Raw genomic sequence first — 21,521 nt, 5'->3', positions numbered from 1 at the left:
AATGGTTCTCTTAAGTGTATGTATGCTGACATTCAAATGCAGTTCGGACATTGGTCAACTTCTAATGGCCAATTGAAGCTGGAGAGTTGAGACATATCCTCACTTTTTTTTGTAATGATGTTTTGAAAAATGTTGGCATTGCACCAGTCAACATTCCCAGTCTGGTGCTTCCATGGTAACTGGAAGACGCTTGTGGTGCCTTTGTCCAAAGTAATAGACCTGGGTAATACTTGAAATCCGTGAAAACTCTTGACGTCCCTGTCTTGTTTCGGTATTGATTTAACGTGTATTTGATACTGCTCTTTATTTTTGTATGTGAGAGTAGATTTCTGTGTTGTTGAGACTTTTGTCACTGTGGCCAATATTTTTTGGGTTAGAAAAAAGGAAAACGTTCTTTGCTGTCTTAGCTCTGTGAAGCCCAAGTTTAAACAATGTTTTTTGTACTGATAGTTCTTTGTGGTTAGTTTGAAAAATAAAAGAAGTTGTCAACAAATCTGTGTTTAACATTGATTCTTTCTGGTGGGTGTGCGGGTGAACCTGAATGACTCATCTCACCATCTGAGCAACTCTCAGGTCCGACATTGTCAATGTAGTGATGTACACAGAAGATGTCAGCAGTCCCCCTGATGTTACTCTTTTCTTCTTCAGTAAAGGCTGGTAGTCTTGACTCTGAGAGACCTTGGAGTTCGCTCTTGTTTCCAACTTGCCACTTCATTGCATCCGGGTATTCGCCAGTTTTGAAAATGGGATGGGCAAACCAACCGAGCTGGAACTGCAGAGCGTCAGCAGCCACCACTTCACGAGGGACATTGACATCTTGAGGTTCAAACCAGTCAGCATTGAGGGCGATGGATACGAGACCACCGTGGGATTTACAATACTTCCTGTCATACGTGTGGTGCGCCCTAGCATGTGCTTTCATAAGGCTGTGTGCTACTCTGTATGGAGCATCTCCTGGCTTTTTAACGTTTGGTGGGATCTGCCTGAGTCCATAGCCAGACCATGCGATTGTTTGAGGCTGGTTAAAGGTTATCCAAAATTTGACTGTCCCCAAAGTTGGCAAAGCAGAAATCACATAAGTCATTGAAGAGTTTGAACACATTAATGAACTTTTGGTTCAGTGAAACACGCTGGCCATTGGGGAAAAAAGACTTCACTCTCAGAGCCTGAAGCATATTGAGGTCTTCCTCCAGTCTGTGGTAGCTGTCACAGGCGACATCTGCATTAGCATTGCGTCCGATTGGACGGCTTGTGAGTTGTGTTCACCAGCGTTGTGTGATGCAAAGTTAAGATGGCGCAAACCAAATTTTTCACTGTAGCCTTGTCTTCCCTCAAACCCATCCATGAGTGATTGCACTGTGAATCGCTGCACATCCACTCCATCCACGAGTACTGCTAAAAATGCAGACACAAAATTAATATGACATTATTTACATACACTCGTGAACACAGTTTCTCAACAGACCAATGTCAAACACAAACCTTTCATTGTGAATGTAGTCAGTAGGTATTCCATTCCCAGTAATGTAGAGAGGCACTTTGGTGACACTCAAATATTCTGCAGCAACATAGTTCAGAAGCCTTCTAAGACCCCAAGGTGTAGAATGGATCCAGTGGGATGCAGTCGAGGACCATGAGGGATCCACATGTGCCTGGAAGTCGCCCACTTTTTGAGGACCAGGCATGCAGCTACCCTTGACCAGCTGGGAGGTGTAGTGGTTTAATCCCAAAAAGTCTGCCACGTATCTTTTCAATCTGGGTCTTGAGTGTTGCGGTGTAATCCCTGTCTAGAAATATGCGGCTTGCAAACCAGCCCAGCATGAACTGCATGTAACGATGTGCAGCTGCTCTGTCTCCAGGTCTGGAAGCGTCCATGGGTTCAGCTCAGTCAGAGTTGAGTGCAATGCCAACTTTGCCTCCCTGCTTCTTCCATTTGTCATTATAGATAGCCATAGAATATTGTGAGTGACCTGCCAAGGAAAAGGAAATGGTGAACTTCATGAATACAAATGATAGTATAAAAGCATGACACAGTGATACCATCACTCTCACCTGATAGGAGGCAACCACAGAGTCCTTTATTCCTGGTGGATGCTCGCCAGCATGGCTCACCACCCAGGGGCTGCTAAAAGTTTTCCATGTTTTGACCCTATCTCCAAACCTGGAGAAGCAGAAGTCTGCATAGTCCTTGAAGGCTTCAATGATTGAGGTGTTGGTCCACCCCCTGTAGTCCTGGAGTGTTTGGGGCAGATCACAGTCGTACAGGGTGATGACAGACTCAATTAGAGCAGTAATCAGCTTGTCATAGTAGAGAGCTCCTTTGAGCCCAAGAGATGGAAAACTGGTAGGAGTTGACAAGAAGACCTTGCAGTAGGTAGACATCATAATCCACCTTGTGGTAGCTGTCAGAAGCCAAATCAGCTGTCTGATTCTCATAGACCTGGTCTTCATGACCAAAACGGTCCGAGATGGTCCCTCCCTTCCAACCATTAGACCACCCACCTTCAACCTTGAAGGACCCACTGGAGGTGGCCCATTGGAAGCCAGTAGGGAATGTCTCATTGAGAAAAAGATCTTGTTCTGTTGGGATTTTGGCGCTAGACGTATCCCACACAGTCTGGTAACTGCTTCTAAATCCGATGTCGTCTGGAATACTGTGAGTGTTGGATAGGTAGATGACATAAAAACTATTTCAGTAAATGTGAAACAACCTGAGTATACATGAAACTGCAGTGTACCAAGTCAAATTGTTACCTGGATTTTCAGACATGTCCATCTTGCCAAACACATCCATCATGTCAAATCCCACAATACTCAAGTCAGTGCTGCTCAAAACTGTAAGTAGAGCAGATTCTCATTTAGTCTGAAACATTTGAATCCGCACATTCTCTTAAACAATATATACAAATTAAATATTCAAACATATATTCAGATAAATGCAGCTTCATATTTGATTTCAATCGTCCTATTATTTTCAATAATGGTAGAATTGAATGAAATCTGAGCTTTATCATCGGTCCTGATTGATCATTTGGGGATCAAACTCATTTGAAAATAATAAATAAAAAAGGAATCCACCTGACAGACACACACAACATGACATCCGTTTGACTCATCATAATGTATATAAGAATATAGTGTTACAAATGCACTGACTTTGTCACCTGTAAGCTCCTCAGCTTCTCTGCACACTTTCCTGTGGACGCACTTCATATTCAACTTCCACTGACAAGAAATCCATCTGTTATAAACGGGCAACAAGGTGCACAATGTTATCACACAGTATCTTGTAGTTCTTTTAATTGATTGTTCTTTGATTCGCAGCCTTAAGGAACTACATTTTGAGATTTGCAAGCGTTATATACTTTTGATATCCACTGTGCGGACTTGATAGTATGAAAGATCTAAGGAGAACAAATAGAAGAGACTGCTTACTGTCACACGTTTTTATTTGAGTAATAAATGCAGCATTAGTTTCAATGTTGCACAATATAATAATTGGGATGTCATTAATAAATGAGGTACTGATGACTGATTCTTGTCCCAGACTTCAAAGAATAACACTTCGGCATTTAATCATGGTTAAGAAGACATATTGAGTGGTTATTTTGATCGTATTCACCCCTTTAATCAATTTTCTTACCTTTTTCAGGAAATCGCTGATGATAGAGCCATAGAGGTAAATGTTCCTGCAGACTCTCCATGCCAACTCTCATCCACACGGCTCATTGTCACCCATGAGTGTGCCAGATCTCCAAACTCTTGGAAGGCAAACTCTGCACACTGTTGAAACATCTCTAACAGCTGGTAGCTCTCCCAGCCTCCGTACCTCGATCTTAGAGCTTCTGGAACTGTGGATCGATGAAGGACAACCAGAGGCTGGAGACCCGCATCCACCAACTCCTTCAGCAGGGTCTGGTAACAGGTAAGCACAGCCTGTTGTGGCAGGCTGGGGAGGCCTGTAGGTAGGAGTTGAGCACATGACAGTTGGACTTTGAAGTGGGTTACCACTCTGCTCTGGAGGTCCTCAAAGTAATATGTAGGTCCTGTAGGTATGGGATGAGTGCAGGCAAAAGCATCGCTGCCTGAGGTCCTGGTTAGCTGCTTCGTCAAAGGGCCTGCAAGAAGCAGGAAATCTTCTCGGCCATTCACTTCAATCTTCTGACAGCCGATTAGACACAAACTGCACAAAGAAGGAACCCACAATGAGTGCTTCATCATGACTTCAATGTACTTGGACACTGATAGCCAAGGGCTTTAAAGCAAGAGAGTGTTTACCTGCTATTGCATAGTTGCACAATTAAGATGGATAACACATCAAGTCCCCATGTTTTATTGCTGCTGTTTGATACTGTAAGAAAGACTGATAATCAGTATCTTCCTCCTGATGTCTGGCTTGTTGATCACAAAATATTTATTGATATTATATAAGCAAATATTAATACATGTTTAACTTCATTTGAATATTATTTTGTGAGTTCATTCATTCTTTTCTTTTATTAATATTATTATTATTATTATTAAAAACTACACAAAGACAGCTTAGACTGTAAAATACATGGAGGAAGCTTTGCCCTTTGGTTGAAGCTGGCAAGCTATCCCAGTAACTGAACGCAGCACCACCAAAGCGCGTGGGCAACAGTTTAGCCAAACTGTCCTCATCACAATTAGGATAAGCTTCCACAGCCACCTCATAACGTCGGCACCACTGTGAAAAATCTTCTTTACCATCTCCTATGAAAACATGAGGGAAGAATCCCTTCCAGTGTTGAACGGTAGCGAATGGGGATGATTGAAAGGGCAGCTCATTCAAAAGAGTTTCATCATTGACCATGCTCACTCACGGAGGTACTAGCTTGATGGACGTCCGTCTTCGAGTCCCAAAAGCGTGTCGGAGCTTCGTCCCGGCAAACTTAAACAATCCGCAAGCCCGCTGCCACCAGTGTAACGACCGATATCATTTGTATCGTCGAAGGTCTTCTTCTTTGGGCGAGTGTCAAGCAAGGCACGGGACTATTTCTCCTTCTTTTGTCCTTTATTAAATCTCGATTAACCGTGCTCCATCACATACCTCCACTCTCACCTTCGCGCCACTCTCCTCTCTCGTCCTTTGCCTAAATCACTCACCCATCCTTAGCACTGTACACTGAACTTTCCCCATGGACAGATAACTAGTCCCTTATAAGTATATCACAAACTAAAATAAATCTTGTGAATTACAATATTAAATGAATACTATCAGATGTACAACTCAATAAATGAAAATAAATCTCATCTTACAATATGATCAATGTGTGATTAATGTTAGCATCAAAAGTGAGACTCAAATCAAATCCTTAACTCATATTTAACTGTCCTGACACACAAACTGATCAGGTTTCATTGATTGATTGTATATTTGAATTCAAATCTCAATCTTCAAGCTACAATGTAAAATGTACCTTTGCGTTCTGTTACACAATATTTATTACTTTCAAATCAATATAAGTAAAAGCAGTTTTATCCACAACAAGTAACACATTCTACGTCTAAAGGTCTTTTAGTGGCTCTGGCGATGGTATTCTTGTGTTGCTACACTGATATCTAATGGTGAATGTACTTTGTAGGATATTACAACTCAAACTCATACACGTTCAAACAACAGTTTTTGTCACATACAATATTTAAAGCATATTTTTTCATACTTTCATTTTGGATGAATTATTTAAAAACTATTCGTCTGATCATTTGTCCACACCGTCTGCACAACTATGACGTCTACTAATGAAATACTCATTAAAAGCTGTAGAAGAAAACTAGCTACATTATCACCGTTTATCTTTTTAAAATCGGGAAAGTCGACGCGTTGACGTCATTATTAATCGTACAGGTGTAAAACATTAAAATGTGGCGGAAGATAGCTAGTGATAATGCTTTAAGAACACCGTGGTCATTGAACGCAACTTACTTCCTGCAAAGTGCAAACTGCATTGAGGTGCCTTCAGGAGCAGGAGTGAGTCTAGAGTCAGAAATGGAATCCGTGCGTCTGTGTTGACGTCAGCATGTAGCTGGTGCCACGCTTTAAACTTGGTTTTGGGGATTTTTAGTATCGATGAATGTAATATGTCAATTATTTTAGTCCCGAATGTTGCTTCCCTTTGGCCCAACCCGCTCAGAGTCAAACCAGCCTTCACGGAATTCTTACTTGCGTGTATCTACTGTCTATAACGGTAACACAGTTGAATAATGATTTCAAAATAAAAGCCCCATCGCAATATTAATGCGCAACTCTATTCAAATATTGACAGCATTCTTGACCTTCCAATTACAATGGAAATGAAATGTAAGTATGTCAATGTAAATAGTGTAATGTAAATAAAAGCAAAGCTAGATCCACAAGAGAGCAAGAGTACTATCTGCATTATGTGGGGATTCTGAAGTCTCAGTTTAGCTAGATATTCACTTCAATAAGAAATGAACCTTTATATTATACAGAAATGGGTCTATATAGGCAGAATACATTTCATAATATGATTAGTTATTATAACAGAACACACAACTCATTTAGCCTGGTGGAGACAATAGAGAGTGTGTGTTCTGTGATATAAAGGGCTTTTATTTTTAAAGAAATACCTAAATACCTCAAATACACGCACGGCAAGATTCGACGGCGGCGTTTGTGTGTGTGAAGGCGGGCTCGACTTGTGTGTTTCGCCCAATGAAACAAGCGGCGGTGATCGTGGTAACCGTTTTGCGCGTTTGTGTCCACAGAAAGTTCAGTTAAGAGTGAACACACACTGCTGTGACTCCATGTGTATAGGAGTCACCTCGCTCTGTTCCCACTGTGACGGAACAACATCAACACAATGGATGGACATCAGACGGCGACGAAAACACGACCAACGTCTTCTGATTCTACTGACTCGTAAGTGATTCTATTAGTTTGTATCCTTCCAGTCCAGGTAGGCTTTACTGTCATACATTATTGCTATATGTCAGTCAGTTACTCAGATTAACTCACTATGTAAACCCGGAAACTAAACCTACACGGTCCAGATGAGATGCAGGTAAATTACATAGGTGTGACTGTATGATCAGATATCTATGTTGCAGATTATTGTACCTCCTCCTCTTTAGATCTGCTGAAAGCCTGTTGAGGAGCGCTGGGACTGTGGCTCCTCCTCCTCCTGCCTCCCATTTAGATGAGAAGAATCCATCACTAGAAATATATAATAAGAAAGAATTAATAATGATGCCTCCCGAGGAGAAGCTCAAGCACTTTGAGAGCCGAGCTAAGGCCTTGGAAGATAACCAAGAGGTGTGTAACATCACTCAATCATCAACATGACTCTTGTTTGTAGAAAGTTGTATCAATTTGCATTCACAACTGAATGTCAATCAAACACATTTGTCTTCATTTGGAACATCTGGTGAGCTGTAATCACCTGGAAGCCTGATTAGTCTGTTAATGATCCAACAAATGTACACATAAAACAATCAAACCCATGCCACATAAGTGATACTGGCAGATATTTGTCCACTCAGTTTGATGCCTGCATCCGTGAGCTGGTGCGCTGTGTGGCCCTGACCAGACTGGTACATGGAGATGGACACGTGAAACTGGCTCATGCCCATGCCAGACTGGCTAAAGCATATTTCCTATTCAAAGGTAATTTAAGTAAAATATTAGGATTAGACCTGTGAGATGAATGTAAATCTGCAGTTGGTAGTGTTGAATACCCTCAAATCCTTGTTAATGCCTTATTAGAACTTCCATCTATTCCATTTTAATGAAAGACATGAATTTGATATCACATTCAAATTTGAAATAATTATTTGTTCCCGTTTTCCAGTTCAGTTTAGACTCAGAGATGTTTCGTTGTCTCTTCAGGCTTGGCACTGCAGGCCCAGAAGCACTCATCTAAGGCCAGGGAGCTGCTCTCCCTCACTGCCTCCACCTCCACCTGCAGAGAAGAAACACTCCAGGTTCTCACATGTCTTCTGAGTATAAACCTCACACAGGGAGGTGCAACATTACTCACCGCCAAAAAATATCCTTTGAATTTGAATTCATAAAAAGCTTGAATATTAACTGCAATGATAGACTGGAGGTCAATTATTGCATTTGCCGGTTAATCGGAAATTCCCTTGACTCTCTGAACTCTCGAGGAAGCAGAATCCGCTTTTATGAAGGGACAACTAATTGTGGAGGAGCTTCATCAGATGGATGGCATCAACGCAGTAGAGAAGATGCAGACTGAGCTGGAAATATCTATTGGTCTGTCCAGGTGAGAGCAAATAAGTTGTCGTGGCCGAGTGGTTAAGGCGATGGACTAGAAATCCATTGGGGTTTCCCCGCGCAGGTTCAAATCCTGCCGACAACGAAGAACACTTCCCTTTGGATAAATTGTTCTTTATCCCGAGATTATTTTATCTTAATCATACGCATAAGATGTCACTGGAGTTCTTTCTTGTATTTGGGGGATTTGCTCCGTATTACATGACATCATGTTCAAGCTGAGAGATGGGATCACTGTATAAGTATTAGCTATTTTACATTCAGAGATTAGTTTAATTCCATTTTACTTGCATAGTCACTGATGCCAAATGTAATAACACCACAAGATGGCGCCAATTTACTACAATTAGTTTAAGATGAGTCTCTTCAAGTGTTTGTTTACCTTTATGATGTCTCACTTAGATCCTTCTTTTGATTTTTTATACTTACAATTTGTTCTCTATTGGAAATGCAGCATAATGCAGGAATATGAATGTACCTGCTGTGTTTTATGGTCTGGTTTTATGGTCTGGTCTGCTCAGCATGGTTTGTAAGCATGGTTTGTAGCGATGGGTGGAGATTTGCTGGGTGGGGTTCCTGCAAATCCACTCAGGCACAGATGGAATATTTTCTACTCTTTCTGCACAAACACCACCTACATCCTACTCAAAATGCAGCGTTACAGTCTGTTTCCTTCAGAGCGTGCAACACTCCGTTAAATAAAGACACGTCAGTCAGTTTATTTATCACACGCTCTGGGCCACTTATAACTTTATTGATTTGTTTACACCAGTTTACAATATCCATTTGTAACCTAATGGTGATATTGACAAGAGAGGTCCCAAAGGCAGCATTTCAGTCCATAAATAGTTAATGTTTTTCAACACATGTGAATACTGCAGGGTTCATGATTTTGTCTTCCCCAAGCTGCAGGAAGAATTTTGAAGTTATCTACTCCAGGCTCTATGAAAACAGGCACATCCGGAGTTGCTGGAGTGAGCTAGAACACGAGGAATTTGTAAATGATGCCCTCTTGGTCCGTGTTAAACAGTCAGAGTTTGTTGACATTTGTGCATAATTGAAAAAATGTGCAGAGTCTGGCTGGTGTGTAAGCCTGCTAAATCTTTCTTGTTGGGTGATGAGTCAGGCTTTGGCTCGGCTCCAAGGCTCTGTCAGTCAGCTCTGTTGTGAGCCAGGGGGAATTTTCACCGCCGAGCCTGGAACAAAGACGTAACCTCGGCTCTGTTATAGATCCTGGTCCAAACGTCCAGATTCATACTGAAGGTGTGGACTTAATGTTAACCAAATGGCATATTTCTTTCAAAAGGGAGGTGATGTGTTTCCATAATCTGTGCCTTGGCCCTGGTTGCTTAGTTAAAGGATTTAGGGTCACCAATTTTTTCAAATGTTCATCCATCATTCGTTATTGCAGCCTCTCCTGCTTCCCCCCTGCACAGATCGTTTCCATTCGTCGTTTGTATTGTTGATGTAATCAGTGGCTCTGTTCCTGTTACCATGGCGTCTTCTTGATTAGCTTATGGGCTGGTTTCACTGACATGAAACTGCAGCATACTCTGCGCCAAATATTGGTAATATTTTGGTCCTCATATTCAAAGTATAGTATAGTTTAGGGTCACCTCAGTCTGAACATGTTGCTTAGTGTTTCTCTTCATAATCCAGATGATTCCTACCTTTACCTGAATCTGGCCTGAGGCACACAGTAAAGTGCTGAATGATGTCATTTAAACAAAGGAGCACATTGTTTTACACAGCACCCTGCTGCATTATTGTCCCTCTTGTTTTTATTTCAACACTTCCTGGGTTGACATCAGTGTATAATTTTCCCTTAGTGAATGCCAGAGCAAACTTGCGTCAAAAAAGTTCTGGAAATGTTTAGTAAAGAGGGCAGTGGCGCTCGCTTGGCAACACGTCTACAAATCCCTTAATATGTGAATTTACCGCCCTGTGGACTGTGGCATGTTCCCATACAGCCAGGAAGTGTGTGAGGATGCAGAGTGAATGAGAGGATAGAGGGACATTGTCTCTATCTGTCCATGCAAGCAGGACTGTGGGCATGCTGGAATGTAGCTGTGCTTCAGCTTTCCTGCTGCCCTAAAAGGACCTGAGGTGCCCGAACCATCAAATTAAAGGTACAGCACTCCCACTATACAACATGTTAGAGTAACGTTGGAGTTATGGGAAGATAAAAATAATTAGATTTGTGATCAGGGGCTTTCTTGAGCATAGAGGTTTTCTGTGCCGTTGTGTGATATTACTGTAGCTACCAATGGTGTATAAGTGTGTGTGTGTGCCCTGTAACACTCGACCAGAGAGCTCAATCCAATGAAGACTCCATTAGATGATTTATACCTGTTAGCAGAGCTGCCTGATGGATTCAACGTCCATTTAGGATACGACCATCATCTCTCCCTCTCCTCTGTGTGTGTGTGTGTGTGTGTGTGTGTGTGTGTGTGTGTGTGTGTGTGTCTGTAAGTACTGAAGTGGGAGCAGAGTAACCTTGTCAATGGATGCATCCCAAAGTTGGTTAAAAGGGCAACATGCAAACCTTCCCTATTATAGTCTGTGCTGCGGCGGGGTTCAGTGTCTGTTACCAGGCAGAGCCTTGATTTGTAGGGCCTGCGGGTTTGGCATTGAACCAAGCAGTGTAATGGAGAGCAGGCTTGTAGTAATTCAGTGTTGGGTAATACTTCATACAGCTTGGACAAGGGACTGGAGCTGCAGGATGAACGTGTGATTTGACATGTTCTTGATCCCCTGGACGGAAAACGACCTTTTCACTTGCGCCCCTCCTAAAGTGCCTAAAGTGCAGTGTCAGCTGTGCAACAGTAACTGGAGCTTGAGGGGATTCACTGTGTTGCTCAAGGACACTTCAGCAGGGCAGATGCTGTCCAACATAGAGATCTGAAACTAAACACCCCCTAAGTGTAAATCATCATTTCCCTGCACCAACCTTAACCATTAACGTTTGTCTTTGGATTTCTAACAATCTGTCTCTTGCTTCTCGTCTTCTCCACAGGGTCTATCAGAAACAGCGGAGGTTAGAGAAAGCCTTGGGCCAGTGTGCAAAGTCTTTACAGCTGTTGGACGACTCGGGTAAACCAGAAGCAACCTGCTCCGTCTATAGGGACATGGCAGCCATCGAGCGGGACAGGGATCATTTGGAAAAGGCCGCCGAATATCTCAGCAAGGTACGAAGGCGTATCTCTTACACGGCTCCCACAACATTTAAGCACAACAAACACAAACACACCGAGGGGACTTTGACATGCTGCCAAGTGGTCTCGTTAGGGTAAATGTTCCTGCGCTTCTTATTTGGCGATATGTGATCCGTCTTATGTCATGAGGGAGTTTCTACTTGGCTAATGCCATTGCGATGAGTCACAGCCCGAAGGAGGGGAGCAGCAGGGGGTGGGGGTTCGAATCCTCCTCAGCCTGGCCCTCATCCTCTCTAATACAGTAGAGGCCCACCACAATAGCGAGTCTATTCGCAGACGCGCGTCGGCTCAGAGCTATAGGCACGGCGATGCTCAATCTGCCATTGTTTGGTCCTGTATGTGGAATTCTTACCACGTTATGACACGCAGCCTTGTGTGAGCCCCGTTGAAGACGGGTCCAAGTTCAAGTACGAGTCCCACATTTATCTCAGCTATGTCAAGACCAAGGCCTGCTCGATAGTTGCTAGGAAACGCACAACATCACAACATCAGGACTAATGAAGTGAAATGAAATTTGCTTACTTATAACGCATTGGAATGAAATAGTGCCCTCCTCTTCTGTAATGGACAATTCTATTAGATTAGATACACACACACACACGCACACACACATTAATCAAACCAGTCTGATAACACAACTATAACGATGATGATGATGATATCCTGCAGGCATGCATTTGAATCAAAACACACACACCATGTTTTTGCTGTGTGTTGGAGATCCACATCAGATTTTGATAATCCATAATTCTACCTGATGAAGAAGGTGCTGCCATCTTATTCTTGCTTTCTTCTACGTTCGGACCTCTTGAAAAGTCTACAGGAGGTCTACACGAGCACTGAGGGAGCAGACGGCCTTCAGACCAGACCAGACAAAACGTGGACACGACGGCGGAAAACGTCTCGTCATAAAGATGAGAGTGCGAGTTTCTGACATCAAACACTGGGCCGACATCACCAGGGCGCTTGATTCTGTACTGGCACACCGGCACAATATTGACTCTGCCAAGCTATTCCAGAGGGTCATGATAAAAGGCCAGGAGGGTGTGTGGGTGTTGGGAAATGGCTTGTTCAAATATACACACACACAAAGCGTGCCTGTCAAATCATGCCGAGCTATTTCCACCGGCCTCTAAGGCTCGGTGCCATCAGAGTCGCATGCTAATCTTGGACGGGTGCAGTGAGACGATTTCGCCCTGGCCATTGTAAAATATCACGCAGAGTGACTTTGCTTTTTCGGCCCCGGGGATGGAGACGGACAGATGGACAACACGTCTCCGGGAGGGAGAGACAGAGGGCGAGAGTGAGAAAGGATTTGCTAACTGCTGTCAATTAAAGGGGCGCTGACACCAATTAGAGAGCCAGCAAATGGAGGGAGAAGCTCAGAAGGATCAAGCACAAACTTTTGCTGGATTGAATCATATTCCTATTACAACTTTTAGTTGTTTTTTCCAACTTTGCCATGTGAACTCAATTCCCAGAACCATCAAACTAAACATGCCAAGAAGTAAAGCAGCTCCGTTGCTATGTTGCTTTGTTATTGCATCAAGTACTCAGAGTGGCTAAATATGACAGAGGGAGAGGGGGAGGGGGGCATCAGATCTCACACTCCCACCCCACAGACAGACAGACAGACAGACAGACGTCTAACCTTTCTGAAGTAGCCTCATGCACAACGGGACATGTTGGGACATTTTCACCCTGCTGTCACCGCCACGGCAACCGTGTGTTGATCCAGTAACTTTTGTTTTTCTAAAGGAAGCCGGAATCGCTTATACGCTGCGAAAAGATGGACAATCAAAATAAAGGAACAATGGCACACATTGTGTCACACACACACACACACACACACACACACACACACACACACACACACACACACATACTGTACTTGACATTTCCCTGGTTCTCTGTAGTGCTGCTGGGGGAGAAAAAAAGCTCCTTCCATTACATCAACCTTAGCAACAGTGGAAACATGAAGGACCTGTTCCAGATTACCAAGAGGCCTTTACTCTCCCTGAGCGAAAACGGGAACTTTCAGCTGCCTCTCTCTCTCTTTCCTTCTCCCCCGGCTTTGACAAAACGGTGTTGTCAGGTTGTAATTCACAGCGTCTTTTATCGTCACTGTTTAGATTTCGGTGAAACCCTCCTGTTGCCATAGATCCCAGACGTCGTGATGCACCCCCTTTAATTAAACGTACGTCGGTAAGGAGCACATACTGATTCTTCTGTGAACACCTCAGGTCTCCCAGGGTGTTGTGTAATTTGCAGGTCCAGAAATACATCTGATCCGGGGCCCCTCGTTGATTTGAGCGCCCAAACCGATCAGCCTCTGTGTTATGTAAAGCTTTGGCTCGCCACTGCGTTTATTTAGGGATGTTTAGAGCTTCATTCACGTGTTGCTAGGAAGTGTCCCATCCCCTGTGAGTATCGCCTCTGAACACTGATCTGAACTTTGCTGTTATTTCAGTGCCACGAAATCCAGACGTCGCTGTACGGCCCTCAGCATAAGGAGACGAGAGCCACGCAGAAAGCTGTGGAGGCGCTGACTCGGTAAACAAACTGTCTTAAAGGTGAAGTGAAAGAGCAGAAATATGAGTGAAGACATTCTGTTACAGGCGGTAATAGAAACACCTGCTGCGTGTTCCTCAGGGCGCCGGCAGCGACTGACAAGCGACGGAGGAAAGGAAGAGAGGAAATGAGGTCGCATGTGTCCTCAACGGCATCTGGAGGGAAAGACGGCGACCGCTTTAAATGACAAGCTGCATCTACGTCCAGTAATACTACTTTGATTTTGTACATATTGAATGTAACGTGAGATAAAGAGCTGTAAAGAAATACAAAACAAACATGTTCTTTACTCACAGTAGCTTTAATTGTGTAATATGTGATTAAATGTCTAAATAAGGGCCGCCGCTTATACAAATGATCCAGATTATACAGTGTACATATACAGGATGAGGTAATCCTTTTTAAAGACACAATTTGAAGTGATTTGATGTTTGGTTTTCTGTTTATTTATGTCATTTTCAAACAGCACATGTATGTAAATGCACCGTGCCACATTTCCACATTTTTATGGTTCATATTTATGGTTCATCTAAAAACACAACATTCAGACTTTTCCACACTATTTTTTCCAAAAGGTGATATGTGAAGACGTGGCACAAAAGTTACCAAGTAATAAAAGTCACTATAGTTGCTAAGGAAACGTGTGTAACCAGGCTGTAGTCACACTGAAGCCTCGACGCTTCTACAGCTGGTAAACACCACAAACACACACGCACACACTAAGCAGATGAGCCCAAAATAGTTGTCGGCTCGTGAACACACACACACACACACACACACACACTCATCTCAAGAGCAAAGGTGAGTCCTTCAAGCAGGCCTGGTGTGTACAAGCAAGCGACGTCCGTCTAAACCAGCCGAGGAAACCAAACACGTGTTATCATCTATTCCCTCCAACACTGACGCTGCATCTGTCCTTCTTATTCTCTATCTTTCATCTTACCAACCACCTTCCAAAGTGACCGCGCACGCCAAGATCAAAACATTCAGTCATGTGGCGACAAATGTACGTGATTGATAAATACAATATAGTTTGTAATCATGCGACACATTTAACATTGAATTAGTTGCGAGTAAAAGCAATCTGAAAATGTCTTCGTTTGCATATCGCTTACAAATCGCCTACTCTGTCACTCGGACGTTTACTTTACTTGCTCTTTCCCTCGTTTGTCAGCACTCCAGCAGAATGTACCATAACTCAGCAGTTTGTCTCGGGACACGTACGAACACCATCCTCAGCTAATGCCTAACAGCTACCACACTATGTTTACACAGTGTTCTCAGATTACTCAATAAGGATGTAACAGTAGCAAAGCCAAAGAGAATAATTGAAAAGCTGCAAATCTGCATTCAGCCGTTTGTACACAGCACCTGGTTGCATAAACTGTGTTGACATGTGGACCAATGTAGACTTAATTAAATTACACACGGCAACATTATGTTAATATGGGGGGGGGGGCGGGGGGCAATGGGGCGGTGCGCGCTGATTGCAGAGGCTGTCTGAGCTGTGCAGCATGGGTTAGTACAAAAATAGAGAACTCTCCAGAGGATATGAAAGATGGTTTAAAATTAAAGAGCACACTGTAAAAACAAAAACAGTCCATCTACAGCGCGGACTGCAGTGAATTAGTGTTGCTACAATGGTTATGCAGAACTAGTGCCATTAAGAGCAAAAAATAGATGTGAATGTAGCAAATTAAAAGGTAAATACCATTGGAATTATAAGAGGTGCACTTGTGATTAAGACCGCAAAAGTGGCTTACAGCAGCTACGTTATGGACACCAAAGTGTGTTATTGTTTAAAGTTTTACTGCAAGAATTAGAGCAGCGTTTGCAATGTCTGCAACCAGTGTTGAATGACGTGTGTGGGTGGGAGTGTGTGTTTGTGTGTGTGGGTGGGAGTGTGTGTTTGTGTGTGTGTGTGTGTGTGTGTGCGCGCGCAGGCATGTCCGTTTTTGTCCCCATGAATCCACAGTTATTCATCTGTGGGGTCTTCCAGGTAAACCGTGGCCACTCGTTTCTCCTGCGTGGCCTTCGTCGGCCCCTGGTGCTCATACTCCCCTCTGCCGACCGTCACCTCCTCGTCCCTGGAGGCTCTCAGGCTGTACCCTCCCGTTCCGCCCGGGAAGCCTTTCTCCAGACCCGAGCCGGAGGCGTGAAGAGCAGCCATGATCTGCTCCTCGGACAGATCCTGGTCTCCCTCCAGCAGCCCGGAGTCCTCCAGCGATTGGGAGACGTTGAGCTGCGCGACGATGGTGGTGGTTCCGTTGTCGCTGGACTGCTGCACTTTCTTGACGTCGATGGCCATGTTCTGTGGACTTTCACCGCTGAGTTTTGTGAGGAAAGCCAACTCCTCCTTCAGTGGACCCGACACAGAGTCTTGTATCTTCTCCAGGGCTCCCCTCAGCTGCTCTTTAGGCTCCAGAGTGTCTTCCTTCAAGAACTCAAGCATGGACTCCTGGACTGTAGGCGAGACGTGAATCTCCTCTTCAATGATGCACTCTGGGAAACTGTCCCTGACTGCAGTGCTACCGTCATGTTCCTCTGTGACCGTTCTGCCTGGTAGAAGGCCGCCGTCTTGATAGTACCGCTCGTCTGACAGGTCATCCACTAAGCCGTAGTGGCCGTAAGAGGTTATGGCACCGACCTCATCGGGTTCAGACAGGTTATCGTCTGGGGTGGAGACAAAATACTCATCGGGCTCTCGCTCGTGGTGGAAATAGGAAGATTCGCTTTCTCTGGTGACCTCGTGAACTTGAACAGATCCACCCTTGCTGTGGTTTGTGTCTGTCATGAAGGGATTCATGGTACCATCATCATCATCATCATCATCATCAACCTGAAAGCAGTGAGGGTCGTTCTGGAGCTCCTCGATTTGGAAATATGCTGAGGAGGGCTCATAAAAGCTCGACATGAGCTCCTTCTCCACATCATACTCCTCATCACTGTGCGATTCCACGGGTTCCTCAATGATTTCCACATTGACTGACTTGTTTTGCAGGTCGCCTCCTCCCTGCAGGCCGCTTAGCAGATTCTGGATCATGGCCCCTGTTGCCGTGTCTTTGATATCCTCCAGTGACACCTTCTTCATCCCTTTGCCCAGGAGCTCATCCAGGGCAGAGTCCTCAGAAATATCCAGCTCTTCCTCCACCTTGGACTCCAACACAATCTGTGTTTTGGTCGTGCCGTCCTCCTGCTCAGTTTTCTCCACATGATACGTGACCTTCGGCTCTCCCTGCGAGCTGATCTTAGCATCCGACCCTGCAGGTTTGATCACTTTCTCAATGATCTCTTCCACAGACGTTGTGTCTAATAACTTTTTCTGACTGATCTTAGACTCTGCCTTTGCTTCAACCTTCTGATCGTCAGTATTGCTGCTCAGGCTCATCATTGCTGCAGACACCACTCTTACTGATTTGCTCTCAGGTGTGGAGGACATGATGGGATTGACTTGGTCCTTCCCTGGAGAAACCTCAGTTATCTTCACGCTTTTTTCCTCTACTTGTTTCTGCCATACGTCTGGACTGATTTGCTTTTCATTGCGTCCAACTTGTTTATCTTTGGTGGTTGTCGCCGAGGCTGCAGCTCGTGATTTGGTGAATGAGATCATGTCCCTTCTGGATGCGGGGCTTTGATTCTGAGCTCTGCCTGTGACTGAAATAGGAATGACCCTAGAGGGACTGATAGACCCAGAGTGAGGGACAGGGGATCTCCTCAGGTTTGAGGTCTGCTGCTTGTACCTGACATCCACATGTTGTCTGGTTAGGTTGGAGGCTCTTTGGGTGTAGGGTTGGGAGGGCATCTTGATATCTGAGGGAGGGAATAATTGCGATATTTGACACATTAGATTGACTGTTACTTAATTAAGTACTTAATTAACCAGAAAAAGAATAAATCATTTGTAGTTTTATGTCATGTAACACGATTAAATTAAATGATATACCTTAACCTGTTAAATGTCTGTTGAAAGAGCATTTCGATTATTTTCATTACCTATTATTCTTTCTCTTTGATGCTGATTCATCCTCCTGTGTGCGTCTTGCAAATTGACTCTCTCACCCTCCAGTAGAGCCCTGAAGACAAAAGACAAATGGCAAATTCATTGTAAATCAAGGATCATCTCCTCATTTCAAAGTTGTCCTTTTCTCGTTAATAAGAGTTATCAAACATCAATACCTCACGAGATGTACCGCATCATTCAGCTCTGCCATCTCAACCCTCAAACAGGCTCACAAGTAGATATCAACCCCTGGACCTGGCCATATAAGGCAGCAATCAGCAAAAATATAATACAGCAGGCCGCTGCCCTCTCTCACATCAACCGTGCAGTAATTTGGTAAGCTTACCTTTCTTCGGCCATGATCAAACGGAACCATACAAAACCACGACAGCATGTAGAGGCACTATACAAAGGAGCAAACCCCTCCGGAGAGTGCTTTCCCAAAGACTGCCCTATAAATAACTGCTTGGTTGCACGGCTGTCCACACTTGCTGTGACTCCTAAAACTAAAACATGCCCGTATACAAAAGCTCAAGACACTGCTACGCCTGTGTGGAAACCTTCCGTCTATTCCAGATATTCAAAACAAGTCAGCTGTGCCATTGGAGAGACGGTGAGGCGCTCTAAAACGTTCCCACAGAGTCATTATTAGAATATCTGAAATGGCAACAATGGATATAACCTGAATATGTGAATGTGATTTCATGAGTTTATTAATAGCTTTGTAAATAAAGAGTTAGATAAAAATAGTTCTGTATGTATAGTATGTATATATAGGCTACATACTTGGGCTACACATGCTGGGCTGTCGCGAAACAGGAAATGACACGTACTTGGCTATCAAGAGGTCAAAACTGCAGGAAATAAAGTTTAAAGTTTGTGGCTTTCTATTTAAAAACAATGAGTATGAACAATTGGTCAGATATATTAAAATAGAAGACATTTGGTATTGTTGTGTTTGGTGTGGTTTGTTTTTCTCAACAAAAGGACACAAACAAACAAAACGTTCATTCCACACTATCTGAGACTGACGATACATTATTCCTGTTATTATATGCCTACTTGACAAAAAATATGCCATTTCACTCAATATATTAATTTAAAATGGCTTTACTAGTGTCCCATTGCCATTACTCTGCAGCCAAGCTACTGTCCTGCTTCATAAAGGACTGCTGAGTCAAACCAGCACGTTAGCCCAAAGTAGCCATTGATTCAGAGTTAAGATTGAATTAAATTGAAAAAGTTGAGTTTACTAGTAGTGAAGTCTTTTTGGATGTTCATGTTTTCTTTCTTTTCAGTTTAAAAACGTTGGGGCACCCAGAGAGAAAGCAAAGCTAGTTTGTAGCAGTGGTGTTATTTAGCTAGGGATGCTGCTTGCAATACAAAGTAGGTCAGATCTATCAAACAGCAGCAAACACTCTAGCGGCCCAGCTGGCCGCTCTATCATGGAGGTCAGAGGTAATCATTAAGAACATTATCACCCTGAGAACACTGTGATGGAAACAGGCTGACCTGTAGGCTGCCAGCTCCAGACCCAGATCCATCTTGACCTGAAGGAGATGCTGATGCTCCTGTGTTTTCTCTGCAATGCCGGCGGCCATCATGTTACGCTCGTGTTCCAGCTGCTCAATAATCATCTGAGGGGGGAAAAAAGACATAATATAAGATCATATTCACTTATATCATTTATGTTTATTTAGGTTAACTGCAATTTCACCTTAATACGTCTATTTTTCAAGCTCCCTTTTAACCATGAAGTGTTTCATCGCACACTGCAGTTTACAGAATTACAGTTTAGTAGTTAGTTATTAGTATTAGTTGTATCGTTTCTCAACATTGAAAGTAATCTCATGACAGCAGTGTTTTCATCACTTGTTGTTGGGAGCTTGTTTGACCTGCTTGTTGCTTCATCTTTAAGAGGTTAATCGGGATTTGTTAGTCTGATTGTTAATTGGATTCAGCTGGTGGTAATTAGGAGCCACAAAGTACTGAGGTAGAACAGTTCATACTGAGTAAAACAGTTAGATACTGAAGCTGTTCAATTCTTTTGTATGCATTTGACACTTCAGACTTGTGATGCAAACATATACAAACGTTTACTTTTGTCATATAATTTGTTAGTTACATTATAGTGTCATTGTGTATTTCTCTGCAGGCTACAACAAGCAGTATTATGGACAAAAATGGAATCCTGTAGGAAAATACCTTTAACATTTAACACATTCACATCACATTTCTACCTGTTTTATGATATAAGTGAACAAATTGTCTTTAAAATCTCCCATGAGGTGCAGATTGCATTCTTACTTCGCAGCCACTGACAGCGGCAGCGCCCACCAGAGTGGGTGTGGCACCCTGAGGTGGGAGTAGCCTTGTGTAGTCTCCATCTCAAGGCTCGATCAAAATGGAGTTTGTGTATATTTTGTTTACATTTTGTTTTTATATATATATACGCAGACTTCTGAGTATAAACACACCACACGTTGGGTCTCTGAAATAACTTTTGCATAATGTGTCACAAAGTGTTCTCACCTGATATTCACCGAAATCCACACGGAATCTCTCCTGCATGTGCATGAGTTGCTCCTCCAGCTGCATGTGGATCTGCCCCTGCTGTTCCGCCTCTACGCGCAGTTTGCCGAGCTCGGACGCATACAGCATCTTCTCCCTCCGCAGGTCCCCCAGCGCGGCTTGGTCCTCTCTCATCGTCTGCTCCATCTCCTCCACCTTCCGCTGGTACGTGTCGAAGGTCTCGATCCATCCCTGGGACAGATCTCGGGCGTACTCCTGCACCTCCTCCAGAGACGCCGCCGGGGGCCCACGGTAAATTTGCGTCACGATGGGCACCATCCGGGACTCGACCTGCCGCTGGAGATGCTCCATGTCGTGCATGTGCGCGTCGTCCATGCATTTATACTCGTTCTCCAGCTGGAACAAGCGCTTCTGAAGTTCGTCGTTGATCTTGTGAGCGTCGTGGAGCTCCGACTCGCATCCCCTCAGCTCGCCGCTGATGCCCCGGCACGCGTCCGTCTGCTCGCCGCACAGGGACTGGACCACATGCAGCTCCCGCCATAGCTTCTCCCTCTCCATCTCGGCCCGGGACTTCTCGAAGGACAGCTGCTCCACCATTCTCCTCAGTTCCCGCATCTCGGCCAGGTACTGCGGCTCCCTCCCCGCCCTCTTCGTCTGCCTCAGCTGGTTTATTTCTGTGATCATCTGTGCATTTTCCTGCTCCAGCTGCTTGGTTCTGGTTAAGTACTGGGACAATCTGCCGTTGAGCTCCTGCAGCTGCTGCTTATCGCCCTCAAAAGTTCTCTTGAACGGCAACATCTTGGCATAGAAAAAAAAGAGGGATTTGAACGTATCCCCTTGTGTTGAGGCAGAGGAGGAGCGCTTGTCCCGGCGTCTCTTACACTGACACGGCTCTAGACACAACTGTGATGGGATTGTGATCACC

At 44.0% G+C, this 21,521-nt stretch overlaps 2 protein-coding genes, 1 non-coding gene and 1 pseudogene across 3 annotated transcripts; 2 read left to right on the top strand and 2 right to left on the bottom strand.

The window, feature by feature from the left end:
• Positions 1-460: 460 nt before the first annotated feature.
• On the bottom strand, positions 461-5,131 carry LOC142991856 (lactase/phlorizin hydrolase-like; annotated as a pseudogene).
• A 1,523-nt stretch (positions 5,132-6,654) lies between these two features.
• Positions 6,655-14,271, top strand: ttc23 (tetratricopeptide repeat domain 23). The gene is made up of 8 exons (XM_076142575.1): positions 6,655-6,904; positions 7,117-7,297; positions 7,525-7,648; positions 7,871-8,027; positions 8,142-8,267; positions 11,295-11,466; positions 13,964-14,046; positions 14,146-14,271. The coding sequence occupies exons 1-8, from the start codon at positions 6,846-6,848 to the stop codon at positions 14,249-14,251; spliced, it is 1,008 nt and encodes a 335-aa protein (XP_075998690.1). The 5' UTR covers positions 6,655-6,845; the 3' UTR covers positions 14,252-14,271.
• On the top strand, positions 8,282-8,363 carry trnas-aga (transfer RNA serine (anticodon AGA)). Its single transcript has one exon. It is a non-coding gene; the product is annotated as a tRNA-Ser (tRNA).
• Positions 14,272-14,348: 77 nt separating the features above from the next.
• Positions 14,349-21,516, bottom strand: synm (synemin, intermediate filament protein). Its single transcript, XM_076142574.1, has 4 exons — positions 20,597-21,516; positions 19,577-19,701; positions 18,058-18,137; positions 14,349-17,874 (listed from the first exon to the last, which is right to left on the bottom strand). The coding sequence occupies exons 1-4, from the start codon at positions 21,392-21,394 to the stop codon at positions 16,040-16,042; spliced, it is 2,838 nt and encodes a 945-aa protein (XP_075998689.1). The 5' UTR covers positions 21,395-21,516; the 3' UTR covers positions 14,349-16,039.
• Positions 21,517-21,521: the final 5 nt, after the last annotated feature.

This window comes from Genypterus blacodes, unplaced genomic scaffold (assembly GCF_046128005.1).
Source record: "Genypterus blacodes isolate CSIRO-AG114 ecotype Tasmania unplaced genomic scaffold, CSIRO-AGI_Gbla_v1 ptg000021l_1, whole genome shotgun sequence".
Lineage (NCBI taxonomy): Eukaryota > Metazoa > Chordata > Actinopteri > Ophidiiformes > Ophidiidae > Genypterus > Genypterus blacodes.
This window is presented reverse-complemented; position numbering and strand designations above follow the sequence as displayed.